This window comes from Eurosta solidaginis, chromosome 1 (genome assembly GCF_040869045.1).
Source record: "Eurosta solidaginis isolate ZX-2024a chromosome 1, ASM4086904v1, whole genome shotgun sequence".
In the NCBI taxonomy this organism is placed as follows: Eukaryota; Metazoa; Arthropoda; class Insecta; order Diptera; family Tephritidae; genus Eurosta; species Eurosta solidaginis.
The window spans coordinates 196,803,106-196,817,806 of NC_090319.1; the positions used below are offsets into that span (position 1 = coordinate 196,803,106).

General features: G+C 36.5%; 2 protein-coding genes across 7 annotated transcripts in view; both read left to right on the plus strand.

Annotated features, from left to right (window-relative positions):
• LOC137236976 (uncharacterized) overlaps positions 1–8,143 on the plus strand; it is a 225,855-nt gene extending 217,712 nt beyond the window's left edge. For both annotated transcript variants that reach the window (XM_067760084.1, XM_067760085.1), the window contains one exon: positions 5,395–8,143. In XM_067760084.1, coding sequence (XP_067616185.1) covers positions 5,524–8,007 — 2,484 coding nt within the window. In that variant the 5' untranslated portion in view covers positions 5,395–5,523 and the 3' untranslated portion in view covers positions 8,008–8,143. The remainder of the gene's footprint in view (positions 1–5,394) is intronic.
• TTLL5 (Tubulin tyrosine ligase-like 5) overlaps positions 1–14,701 on the plus strand; it is a 381,821-nt gene that overhangs the window by 41,632 nt on the left and 325,488 nt on the right. The gene's annotated exons all lie outside the window — the stretch shown is intronic.

The window sequence follows — 14,701 nt, forward strand, 5'->3', positions numbered from 1 at the left end:
ACTGCTATAAATTCGATATGAGAGATATTGTCCAGCAAAATCAACTCAGATGAGAGGTTAGAATCAACAGCAATAAGCACACCTCCCGCTCTTCAAATACGGTCACGCCTATAAACAGTATATTTATTTGAAAATACCTCACAATTGAAATTATCAGGCTTTAGCCAGGTCTCCGTAAAGGCGACTACTTGTGCCGTAAAAGTAAAGCTATTAAAGAAAAAAGGGGCAAGTTTTGATCGTAGGCCACGAACATTTTGGTAATTAATGATGAGATGGGAAGAATCCACAATTACCTTTGTGTTGTTTCTGTGTTCGACATTACGTTTTTTGGATTTGTATTAACCGCTATGACAGGTCCAGCCCTCGAATTCCTGGTAAATAAGTGTACCACCGTATGTACAGGCCAAAAAGGAGGATCAAGGACCTTGTCAAAGAATGCATCAGAAACAGATATTTTAAACGAAGATATGCCTATCTCATACTTAAAGTTAAATTTATAAACATTGATGTTACTGGTGGGCGACACACCGATCTTAGAGCAGACATAATTAGCAGCGCCATGTTCCGTTAGAGATGCATGTAGCCGTGGCACAAATATGGCCCTACGAGGTGGCACAACATTCTCCGGCGTAGTAGTAGCAGGTAGCACACCAGGAGATGGAGCTACTGTAAGAGAAGGGGCAGTTAACGCGCTGATTGGCCTAGCGTTGTTGTTCGAATCAGTCAGTAACGTTTGGTTGCTGGCAGCCACAAATGTTGCCAAACTGTCGGTTACTGTGGTTGTAGGAGGTAGAGAAACAGGTGGAAGAGAAGGTAAAACTGGGGATGTTAATGAAATTGACAGTGGTGTCTGCTAGTTGGAACCATTGTTTACTATATAGTTTGGCAGCTTAAGTAGAGGTTATGTTGCGAATAGAGTGGAAGGCAGTGGACTAGGCAGTCGAATGTCATATATTGAAGGAATGGTGTTCGGAATTTTTTCAAAGTTAAAAAAAAACATGTTAAAAGCTTTAATATAAATAAAACTATTGTTTTAATAACAACAAAAACGCCTTATATATTCTATATACAAAAATTCGTAAGGATTATCTCACTTTAAAAAATGAGTTAAATAATCTAAAGTTTGTTTTTCAAATTGAGTCGAGAACTGTGCGTGTGAATGTGCGAATTTTCACCGATCAGCTGTTAGTTGCGCTACTTGGTAAAATTTACAATGGTTGGAACGGTGTTAACATTGTTAGAAATCACCATAGCATCACTAGAAATCTCGGCAGACCGTTTAGGGGATTTCTGAGTCACATTAGTTTCATATGTCTGTGAAGTTGGAGGTACAGACGTATGAGGACAACCTTGTCCCAGACCCGAAGCCAAGTTGGTGTTATTATTGGGCATGCATTTTTTGCGTTTTGGTGACTCGGAAATTACTTTCAATTTTTTGAAATGAGTCTCCATCATTTTAAATCTTTCGTGCAGGTCACGAAAGCCAGTGAAAATATTATTAAACTCTTTCTGAGTTTGTCTCATGAAAGCGCGCATGTCATATGCGGCAATCATGACAGGTCCAGCTAAGCCCAATTTTGCTGGATATCAAGTCAACAACTTGACCACCTACGTGTGAGAGAATCCTGCACACGAAACGTGAGCCATGTTTTCACATAGGCAACAGCAAACATAAGTGTCACCTTGGGATATTTTCCCCTGGGAGGTACACTTCTTGGAACAACAATCCAAAATTATTGTTAATTAAATCTTAAGCAAAAAAAAAAAAAAAGAACACAATAACTCTTCTTAAAACAAATTTTTGGTGGGCACTCACTAAGATGCTATTAATGAGAGTTATTTTGGAGCACTGTATGCTAACAGCTGGGAGCGCTTAGCGAACAGTAAATAAAGCAGAGAGCAAATAGCTAATAGCAGATACCAACAAAAAGGTATGCAGTTAGACAATAATTATTGTGTAAGTTTATTAACGCAGAATTTAAATCACTAAAAATGCACAAAATGCCACAATATGTATTGCACTTTTATTAAGATTTATACACTGTAAGCTAATAAATGAACTGTATAGAATTAAAACAATTTATATGCAGAATTTAGGTCGTTTACAAAAGTAAAAATAATAAAAGGTTACAGAGCGATCAAAAACACGTCCTCGCAACAAAAAGGTTACCAGATAAAGCCTTAAATATGTATCCAATGAACTAACCTAACCCACCATATAATGAATGGAGTTAATTAATCATCGTGAAAATTAAAAACTATAACAAAAAGTGTATCGATAAAAAAAGCCACATAGACTGCTCAATGTTAAGAATAAGTTTGCAATATATCGAGACCAAACATCAAAGCTAGAAGTAGCTTCTAAAACTCTTGGGATGAAGCCACATCACACCCACACACTGGATAAAAATAAAACCAACGGTATTGGAAACCTTTGAAGAGAATGATATTGAGCTGGATTAGGTATATTGGTCACAATTCTATTAATAAAATTTCCCAGCAAATTCGATTTAAATATTTTCTATACGTGTAACATCTGATAGTGTAAACCCAGCAAACACAGTTTCTAACGTTAGAGAAATATTGTGATTTTATATAAGAAATCCAATGTAATTTCCTCAAACATCTCTAATCGAAAACTTGGTTAGAGAACGGCTTAGGAAACACTAGCAATGCGAAGTTGTCAATATTATAAATTATTTGTACAACATAATCACAATACAAAAGAAATAATAAGCGGGAAAAGTTGTGTTGTTTATTTTTTATTAGATTCAGCACCCAAATAAAAAATATTTTTTATTTGTTTTTTTGTTCTTCAACCAAATCAAAGATACTTTTTATTTTTTATTTGATTCTTCAGCCAAATCAAAGATACTTTTTACACATTTCATGTAAATAGAGTGATACATTAAGTTTGGTCCGAGCCTCGAAATTGTAAGCCTTTAGAGGAGAACAGATAGACCCACCTATAAAAATACGGTCATGATCAGGATGATGATCTGAATTGATATGGCCATGTCCGTTGCCTGTTCGAACGCAAAGTAGTCCCTCAATTTTGAGATACATATCTTGATGAAGTTCGGTGAGTGGCCATATGTGTATTGGTTTCAGATTAGATCTGTATCTCTCTGGCGTCGTCATAGCTAATCCCCCTAGCTATAAATAGCTTTAGCCGATTATGCTAGACAGCTTGGCTAGGCCGATTAGGCCTAGGTAAAAAATAAGAAAAATTCTCTTGGGCCTAAGATTTTGCGAAGTTATACACTTTCAAAAAACAAGAACACACCATTTTCGTACTACGCAAACAATCTCCTGTTTTTATATGCAACTGCGAAAATGGATTTCAACCCATTAAATATCTTCTGTCGCCCTGATATCCCGCCTTATAGCGTTTTTCAATCAGACAAATATCTTAGGAGATATTCGTGCATTTATTCAAGAAGTAGAGCTTAATTAGATTCGTATAGTACTAAAATTGATATTTGCAAAAGAAAGTGTATGCAACGAAAGGCTTAATGAGTACGGCTTAGATAAAACTCGCAATTACGGGGTTTATCGAGTTGCTCTCTCTAGATCTCACAAATTCGCTAAAAAAATGCATGAGGCACGTATTTTAGGTCGTCGGCTTCAAAATATCTCCTGCTCCATGAGAAACTTGGCGTTGAATGAGGGAGAAAAGGGATACCGATGGAAGTTGAGACCAGAAGGGAGATCAGGTAACAGGAGGGAGGAAAAGGTCGCAGCTCGATATCGCATCAGAAACGTGGAGGTGTAACAGTCGAAGTTTTGGGATAAAGTCGATGTGTAAGCTAGACACACCCAAAATAATAAGAAGCATCTTTGATTGGGATGCCGAATAAAATAAAATCTATTCTTGATTTGGTTGAAGAATCAAATCACAAATAAAAAGTATTTTTTATTTGGATGTCGAATCAAATAAAAAATAAAAAGTATCTTTGATTCGGTTGAAAAATCAAATAAAAAATAAAAAGTATCTTTGATTCGACTGGAGAATCAAATAACAAATAAAAAATATTTTTTTTTAGATGCCGAATCAAATAGAATGTAAAAAACATCTTTGATTTGAAAACATTTTCAAATAAAAAATACATTTTATTTTTGGATTCGTAATTCATTCAAATAAAAATCACGCAACCCTTATTTAAAATTCACACTAGAAACCAATTGGAACTCTACGCTAGAATTCGATTAGAATTCTAACCCTTTTCCCGATATCGAGAGCAAAGTCCCCTTTTTGTCGAGAATGCTCGACAGTCACAAACCGTCTTCTAAACCTCTACCACGTGGTCTGGAGGACCAGGAGCGTATGACTCCTTAAGCGAGTGCGTGTGATGGATTAGTAGGGGTGAGACGGGGGCAGGGGCTGGGGCTCGACATTGCTTCTATCCATGCTACATAGATTGTAGTGATGGGTTGGAGCGGCCGTGTAAAATGGAGGCGCCGTTTTGCGCTAGCACAGCGAGCAGTTGATATCGCCTGCTGGACAGCGTTGTTGCCAGAAGGTGGCGGAGGTACGCTTAAGCGTGAACCGCGACGTCCTTGGACGCGAACGGCAAGGAGCCACAAAAGTTTTATAAATGTTCCTAGCCAAGAATATCCCAAACGATGTTCGTGTCACATCGACAGGATTACGACTGTCTTAAGTAGATTCCTTTCGACATATACAGCAAAACAAGTTACTAGGACTGAGGTTGGGTTCAACACTTTCCCGGAGCAAGTGGGTGAGGAGCAGTTCAGCTGCAAGGAGCTGCTTAGAGGATGGCAATTAGTGGGAGAGACACAACAAATTAAATGGGATTATAAAGAAAGAAGAAATCCCGAGTCTCTCTGGAACATACATATGTTGAATTTTTTTTTGCGCAGCTTTAACTTTGATTTATTTTTCAATATAAGTAATGTTCGATGAGAGCCTACTACGCAAGTAACAATAGAGAGATCATTTTCCTCTTTGCATTTTATTTGGTTGAAAGGAGGTGAAACTTAAGCGATGTAACGCCTTAAAAAGTACTTCTTATTAAGCTCAATTTAGAAACTGTTGTTTACTTTAATAAGTTTAAAAATAAAATATTTTTGTTTCTGAAAGACAAAAAAATCTTAACTGCAATACTTTTCTTCGATACCGGACTTTTTGTTTAACTTTATATAGTTTTTTCTATGAAAAATAAAAAATATAATATATTTTAACAATTATTTTCAATCTCTGCTTCGGAGGTGAAATATCAGTATAACATATTTATATACCGTAAAGATATTGAATACTTTTAAACATTAGACTTTAAAACCAGTTATTGCATGTGACCAAAGAAATGTTTCTTTAGATGTAAATAATGTGAACTTAACGAATTAAAAATTTTTTTTTTCATTTAATTTTAGTTGGAATACATGTTTCTTGAACTATAGTAGTTCAACGTGCGCAAGCTCGTCTGATTCGGGATAAGCTGTTAAAACCGGACCCGCTCAACTTCACTTCCAGCTGGTTATAATCTAGAAATAAATAAAATCATGATGGAATCCAGTAATGAGCGAATTAATGAGAAAGGCCGTTTGTGTACAGAAGAATATTTGAATGTTATACCTGATCTAGCTATTGATGATTTGCTTCTAACTGAGTACAGATTAGCCGGAAAGTGGAAGCCATTAATACAATTGAAAGACTCAAAAAAAAAAATTTTTTTATGCTGTTTATGTAATGTTGTACAGTCTGGAGCTAAAAACATATTAGCTCATGTGGGAGGAAAGAAACATAAACTTAAAATAAAATCAATTAAAGAACTACATCAGCCGAAATTAAATTTTTTTAAAAAAGAAAGCTTATCATCTTTTCTGCATGAAAAATTATCTGTTCCCCAAGAAAATGACTTACATGCAAAAACAAATACATGCATTCAAAAAGATAACATATACGGTTACAGAGGAAGAAAGCGATTGTTCAAGTTTGAAGGACCTCAAATGTTAAAAGAGACAAATTCACCACCGTTTATTGGAGGAAATGCAATGACCACAAGTAGAAAATCGTGTGCTAAACTTGATATTTTTTCAAATGAAATTGAAAATCTTAATAATGGACAAGTGGGCAATATTTTACGATCCAAAGATTTATATCCTAATAACGATCGTGATATACTTCCCCCAAAAGTATCAAAAATTGTGCCGAATCCTGCGGCGATGAACATCAGATTACCAAGCTCAGGCAATGGAAATATAGTGTTCCCGTTTAACGTGACAACAATGCCGAACAAAAATAAAAGTAGTCGTGACATAAATATTAACCCGGAACCTTCTGGCTATCAAGTATTTTGCTCTAAAAAGCTGACTAATAATGATGTTCTTGGCTTAATAGGCGTAGAATATGTCGTTAAAATTATAGCAGGACGAAACGATAAAAATACAAAGTATGAATGTAGTCTTTGTGAAGTTGTTCATGTTGGCTTAGACATGCAAGACCATTTACTTGGCTATAATCATCGTCTCAAGTTTTGTGAAAAACATTTTCCTACAGCTCTACGGCAGTACAGACAGTATATACGCAACATTAAATCTACTGAAATCTACAAAGTGATGACACCCATCCTAAATAAGTTAGCTATTGCGATTGAGAACCATCATGGCAGAGACTTGCCTTATGAATGTCTTGAAGCAGAATATACCACTAATCGCCATGAGGTATTGTCAAAAGTTTTTTCTTGCCGTCATGCTTCTGAACAATATGGACCTACTTTTACACACATAGTCGATTCAAAACAAGTTGATAAACTAATAGAAGGAATAGATAAATATATCTCACCAAATTTTCCTAATAGCATTACTTTCGACATAAGCGTAAATAAAATGTCATACAAAAGTCCCGACGCTTTCAATCAAAAACAAAACCAAAACACTGAATACAAATATTGGCATAACCCTTTAAATCTATATGACAAAAGATGTTTTTTAGGAGTTGAAAATGGAAACAGCAATGAAGCGCAGAGACATTTCTCGTATTTGACAAGTAATTCCCCAACACCGATCTACCCCTTTGCTACTGATCAAAAGCACGTTAAATGGCATAAGTCCGATGACAAATGGCAAGCATATAGACAAATTGTAGATCAAAAGGTTATGAACTTGAACGAATCATTTCAGATCTATCGTTCAGACCCCGAATCACATCCGGAATACAATAAGGAGTGGGAACAATTTTGGAAGCATCGTAAGAATGAATTAATTGAGGCCGGACTAGACCATCGTACGTACAATTACCAACCAGAATGGGTAAGATTTTTTAATATTCGAATTGAGGAGTTATATAGTCAGGCTCTTAAGGATATTAAAAGGAATGCACGAGATATGTTAGGCTTGCCAATAACAGCTGAAAATTTGTTAGAGGAGAGATTTCGCGCTGACTTTGGAAACGCAAAGGCTAATGCTAATTTTACAACGTTTGAAAGTGATAACAACCTACTACTAACAACCTTAGAAAAGTTCTTAGGCTGTTTAGGTCCAAACATTGTAGAACTGCTATCGAAAGCTCTTGATGCATCAAGAAATAATCCTGCTGAATTGGACGCAATAATACTAAATGAAAAAAATTGTGCTATTTTAGAAAGTTTAATGGAAAAACTCAAAGGTCTGGTTATTGCTAATATTCTAGATGATGCTGAACAGCGCTCTCTAGGGATGGCTATTAAAGGAATAGAAATATTATTATCTCACAATATTAACATAACGCGCAACTCGCATTCAGCTACGAACTCCTGCGGGGGATTGAAAAACTTAATGTACTGTAATGCTCCCATTTTGGCGGAAACTTATTTAACAACGAATGATGTCGAAACAAACAAATCAATCCAAAATAATATATTACAGGTAGACCAGAAAAATCTAGCTGTGAAATTGGCTAACTTGCTTGCTGCTCAAGGAAAAACGGATATCGATCCAACACAGCTCCAAAAAATTGTGTCGGTTTACATGATGATCGAGAAAAAAAAGAAATATGATGATGTTTAATTCATTCATAACGCTGAAAATCGGGTCAAATGTTTAACTTAAAGTATAAGTAGTTTCCAATGTATTTCACTTAAGAAATTGTAACAAATTATTTTCACGGGAAACTATTAAATCATTCAAGTTTTTAATAAAATAATTAATTTTTTCACTTTCTCATAAACTCATAGTTATTGCCAATATTGCCAAAACTTATTCAGAAATAAAGTTAGATGCAAAAAACATCTAAAAAAAGCTAACAAACATATTTTTTTTGCCTTAAAAAGCCAAACTTTTTAGGCGACTTTTAAAATGATGTATACATTTTTTTCAGTAAAAAATTTTAATTTGTACTCTTTCATGTGAATATTCAGCTGCGAACATCAAGATATGTACATATGTATATTACGGTGTGCCAAACATTTTTCTCCGCTTTGTATAGAGGGTATATGGTTCAGAACATCGAACAAGATATAATATTAAAGTTTCAGCTTTTTAATTACACGAGCCTCACTCGTGCGCATCTTGCGCAACCAATATAAAAGTCTGTTATCAAATATCAACAGAAATCAGCTGGTCTATTAACTTACAGCTTGCTCTGCCATCTAGAGTATAATAGCAACTGCCGTCAACCATTAAAACTTACAGCCTGCGCTGTCATCTAGCGTACAATACAGCTTGCGCTGCCATCTAGCTTACAATAGGAACTGCCGGTAATGCAGTGCAAATATTCACAATAGTGCCATAGTACAAATAGATTTCATTGTGTGCTCACAATCGTTTATTTATTTATTTTATTTCTTTAAATTAAATTTATAATAAATTATAAAATTGAATTGAGTTACAGCGCTAGCTGCCAGTGCTATTGGCTGTAAAATAAAAAAGGGTTATATTTTTGTGTTGATGGCCCGGATGTAGCTGTAGACAGTGTTGATGTTTTCCGTAGTTGGTGATTTCAGTAGGTTGGTGGGGTTTTGATTATTTAGGTTGGAAGATCGGTAGTTTTGGTAGATTGGACATTCAAGTAGTAGGTGGCTGACAGTGAGCCGAGTGTTGCAGTGTAGACAGTTGCCGCTGTTTTGTCTGTTAAGCAGGTGTGATTGTGTTCCGTTTGTGTGGCCGAGGCGTAGGCGTGAAAATGTGACGATTTTATTCTTTTCTAATTTAGTGGGATATATTGCTGGTGTTTTATTAGGGTTTATGGTAAAATAATGAACATGTTGAATGAGTGCCCTCTGTAGGTTAAGTTTGGCTTAGTGTTGTTTAAGACTGAATCTCAAGAAGTCCAATCTCTCCACGATGGTGCCTGTAATTGTTGGGGTTTTGCAGGCAGACCTCGCTGCGATATCTGCTTTTTCGTTCCCAGTTATGCCTACGTGTCCTGGTATCCAGAAGAGCTTGGTTTGGGGAGACTGGTGCAGAATATCTCGCATGGCGTTTATTGTATTCCAGTTGGTCTTGGTGTTGTTTTTTACAGCTTATATGACTGAAGGCGTATATGCTGCTCCTGACCGCTTGGTGGTATAGTGGTTTAATGATGTTTAGAGTAGTTTTTGGGCTGTTTACTTGTAGGAATAGCCCGTAGTCTGTTTTGCTCAAAACGAGTGTTTTGACTAAGTATATTAGGGTATTGATGTGGGTAAAGCTTCTAGCTGCTAGATACCGAATTAGGTTGATTCTAGTTGTGAGCGACTTTTTTAGGTATATGCAGTGGTTGTTCCATTTGTAGTTTTTGCTAAACATTATGCCAAGAATTTTTAGTTTTTCGACGTATGGTATGCAATGAGAGTTAATTGTCACATCGGCTGGGTGGCAGTTGTGTTTTCGGCAGATGTGTAGAATTCCGCATTCGGAAAAGTTGATGTTTGCGCCCGCTGTGTTTGCCCAGTTGCAAATTTCATTTACCACGTGTCTGAATAATGTGTTGTTGTCAGTGTTATTATTTCTTTTTGCTAGTATGTATAAGTCATCTGCGTATATGCAGTGATCTAAGAGCTTGTAGTTATGAATAATGGTGCTAATGCGATTGAAGGCTATTTGGAAAAGTGTTACGGATAGTGGAGAGCCTTGAGGGATGCCATTGTGCAGTGGTTGGGTGTCAGAGAATGTTTTGTTGACTTTGACTTCGAACCGACGGTTCGTTAAAAAGGATGTAATGTACGTTAATATTTTGCTCCCAATCCCCCAGGATTTTAGAGTGTCGATGACGACATGCGCACCTATTCGATCGAATGCTTTTTCAAAGTCGATTGAAAGAATGGAGACGTGATTCCTAGATGATAGAGCTTTGGAAGCGTAAAAGTCGATGTGTAGAAGTGCGTCGGTACACCCACTCCTGGCTTTGTAGGCGACTTGGTTTGGTGCTATTAGTTTTTTTGTTTCTAGGAACCATGAAAATCTTTTGGCGATAATTTTTTCTAAAATTTTGGCAAGGCACGGTAGTAAGGAAATAGGCCGATAACTGGAGGTTTTTGTTGGGTCGTTGGATTGTTTAAGTATAGGAACTACGATTGCTGTTTTCCATTGGTGTGGGATTACTCCGGTGCTAAATATATTGTTGTATAAGTTGAGTATTTTGTGTTGCGTCAAATCTGAAGTAAACTTTATCATTTTGTACGAAATACGGTCCGCCCCGGGAGTGTTCCCTTTGGCACTGTTGATTGCTTGTTTGAGTTCCGATAAGGTGATAGCTGTCTCTAGCATCTTTGCTTGTAAATTTGATAGATTTGGCGCTGGTGTATGGCTTGCCCGGTGCTTAGCTGCTTTGAAGGCTGAAGAAAAATTGTTGTCGGAGGAGAATTCTGTCCAATGTGTGGCGAAGTGGTTTGCAATGTTATTTGGTTCGATTAAGGTTACATTGTTATTTTTTATTGCAGTGTTTGAAGTGTTTCTGTTGTAAATGATTTTTATCTGGCTGGCTGTTAGAGTGTTAATGTGGTTTTAATAGGGAAGTGGTCACTATGGTGCAGATCGTCTAGGGTCAGGCTTGATGTTATTGGGAGGAGTGCTGTGGAGCAGCAGGCAATGTCGACGTGGGTAAGCGATCCGTGTGTGGAGAGATGTGTTGGTTGCCTGTCGTTGAGTATACATAGGTTGTGCCTTGATATCCCAGCTTCGAAGGTGAGACCTCTGGCGTTATTCGTTCGTGAGCACCACAAAGTGTTCCAACTGTTTACATTCCCAACTAATATAGCCGGACTGTGTATATTTTGGAATAAGTCATCAATGTCTTGGGTGGTGAATGTTTGATCCGGCGGTATATATATTGATATTATTGTGAATTTTAAGTTTAGTTGGATTTCTATACATATGTATTGAATGGAAGATGTGTTGATGATTTGTGTGTGTGGAATGTTGCTTTTAATTAGCACCCCAACTCCTTGCTTGGCATAAGTGTTTGTGTTGTGGTTGGTGAAGTAGGCTGTGTAGTTCTTTGGAGGTATAGGGGTAAAGCCAGTGCGGCAGTGGGTTTCTTGGATTGATATTAGTTGTGGTTCATGTTTGTTTCTGAGAAGCTCAAGGTCAATACTGTTAGTGAAACCGTTCATGTTCCACTGCAAAATATTGAATTTACTTAGCATAAGTATTTATTGTATTAGCTTAATTATTCGTAACTCGGCGTGTACGAATATAAGCTAGTTATCTGAATCTGTGTGCATTGAGTTGTTATCCGCTGTTGGCATGTAGAAACTGTTATTTGAGATTAGAGGTTGTTTGATGTTGGTTAATGGGGATGTGATTGGGTTTGTTTTATTTGTGTTTTTGTTTAGGTTTTCGGTGCTGATTAGTTTTGTTGTTGGAGAAGGATTGAAAGTTGTTGATTGTGGTTGTTTTTGCCATTTTGTCTGAGTTGGATTTAGAGGGGGAAGCTGGGCGTTTTAGATGACCAACGGTGGTTGCTGCCTTGTTAGCGTTGATTGGCGTTGTTGTTTTTTGCATGATGTTGTTGGTTGTTCTTTCGGAATCTTTTGTTGTAGTTGTATATGAGCGTTTGGATGTGTCATTGGACGGATTATTTAGGTTGTATTTTTTGAAAGCTCCTAGTCAGTGTTGCCAGGTTAGCCTTTTCGAGGCTAGATTTAGACTTTTGTTTTTGCCTCTAGCCTCTAATTTTTGGGTTTAGCTTCGTGACTTTTTTCTAGCCGTTTTTAATCCGAATGTATTTTTAATAATTTTTAAAATAAAATAATTTCAATAGTTCCTGTGAACACCTAATACCTAATATATGAGTTCTCTACAAAAGATTAATTCTTTTTCTGCTGAAAATTCGTTGAAAGTTTCAAAGCCAGAAGTATTTTCTTACTTTGAAAAAGAGAAGTATAGTTATTCTTCAAGTCAAATAGCGTTAATAGAGCTGCAGTGGCGAAAACTTATAACTATACAATGGAAAAATGTACACTCCACCATGGAATTTTGGTCGGAAGTCCGAGAACATAAATATGCATTAAACGAACCACCTTTTTTAGAACTTGTCGAATTCATATTTAGTTTTTTAGTATTACCACTCAGTAACGCGGAGGTTGAAAGAATTTTTAGTGGCATGAAAATTCCGAAAACTAAATTAAGGAACAAACTAAAAATTAAAATGCTTAATTAATATTAATATTAATATTAGATGCTCGTTAAAACGCTTATCTAAATGTTGTAATGATTTTGAAATTACCGATGATCTCATATCTATGGTAAATAGCCAAACTTTATACGCAGACCTAAGCTCTTCTGAGTTTTCAGACGGGGAATATTTTATATAAATAATTTGTTTGTAATATTTTTTTTTTGCGTATATACACATATGCAATCATTTAAAGTAATTCCATGTGCTAGTCAAGGAAAATATGCCTGATATGTTTTGAAACAAGAAGTTATGTTTATAAGTTTTTATTTACAAATGTGTAAACTAAAATATAAAAAAAAAATTTTATGTATTAACCAAAAAAATGTCTGGCCTTTTTTTAGCTTTTTTTCTTTCTAAATTTAGCTTTTTCTAAACTTTTTTTTTTGCCAATCTAGCTTCTTTTTTTTCATCACCTGGCAACACTGCTCCTAGTGTACATTTGTGGATAGTTTTGATTTGTAGCACTTCTTTCATTTGCTTGTATCTCGGGCAGTTTTTGTCGGATGATGGATGAGCCTCTCTGCAGTTGGCGCATAGATGTCGAGGGCAATTGCTCGGTTGGTGTGGAGGTAGGTTGCAACCATCGCAGGTTGCGGCGAAGGAACAGCGGGTTTTTGTGTGTCCTAAGCGTTGACAGTTGGGACAGCGCATTGGGTTGGGGAAGTATGGTCTGACCTTGACTTTGTACCAGGCGACATCGAGGGTTTTTGGGAGATGATTGAGGTCAAAAGAGGGAACCATTTTGCCCGTGGGTGTAGTTTTACCATCTTGTGTGGTGGTGAATTTATAAACGTTTAATACTCCTTGGCTTTTGAGTTCTTGTACGATCTCTTCTTCTTTCACGTTGATTAGGCAGGGTGCTTGATGCTGTCGACTTGTGTTGATATGGCGTCAATACATTTTTTTATTATAAATGGGCTGAGTTTTGAAAAACTGTTATCAGGTGCGGAAAGGATTAGGTATTTAGGATGGATAACGGATGTTTTCTTATGGGTAAGGTCGGGAAAGGAAGTGGTGTAGTCAAAGGAGTCACTTTGATCACCTAGAATAGAAAATCTGTTTGCGCTTCTGCCCGGAGGCTCAGGCGGCATTTTGTTGTTTAATTTCCTACGCTTGTGATTGGTGGAAATAGTCGAATGATATATATGCAAACGGTAGAGCAAAAGAAAAAATAGTAAACACGTTACTGTTATAGTACAATAACTAAACTAAGCACTTTGTTAGACATCTGTACACAACGCGAGTTAGTCAATGACTGCACAATCGTTTATTTTTAACAAATTATTTTAATAAAATATAGCTAAACAAGAACACTACGACCAAAATTGCCCGAATCTCCACCTTTACAACCAAAACTTTATTTATAGATTTGGATTCCAAATAAGAGCGAAAAAGGGACCTGTACATAAAAAGAGCAATTAGAAATAATATATATGATTCGTAAAATTTTATGAGTTTTAGACGCCTTCATAATCATTTGTTCGTTAAATTATTATGTTATATTATAAAAACTGAAAGGAATTAAGCATACTGGTTGATATAGCTATTTCAACCCTTATCTCTTCAGGCGGCCACCGTGGTGGGATGGTAGCGTGCTCCGCCTACCACACCGAAGATCCTGGGTTCACGCCCCAGGAAAAGCAACATCAAAAACTTTAGAAAGAAGTTTTTTTCAATTAGAAGAAAATTTGTCTAAGCGGGGTCGCCCCTCGGCAGTGTTTGGCAAACACTCCGAGTGTATTTCTGTCATGAAAAGCTCTCAGTGAAAACTCATCTGCCTTGCAGGTGCCGTTCGGAGTCGGCATAAAACAAGTAGGTCCCATTCCGGAAATTTGTAGGAAGAAAGAAATAGGAGCACGACGCAAATTGGAAGAGAAGCTCGGCCTTAGACCACTTCAGATGTTTTCACGCCTTACACTTATTTTTTATTTTAAATATCTCTTCAGATGCCTTTGTTCTAGAGAGCGATTAGAAAACTAACCGAACTCTGATGTATTTCTCTAAGGTAGAATGTTAAACTATTTGCGAAACTGTCGAGAATTATAGTAATATCTATAGCGAGAAAAGGGTTATAATTCTAATCGAAAGTCGAGTTCTAAATGA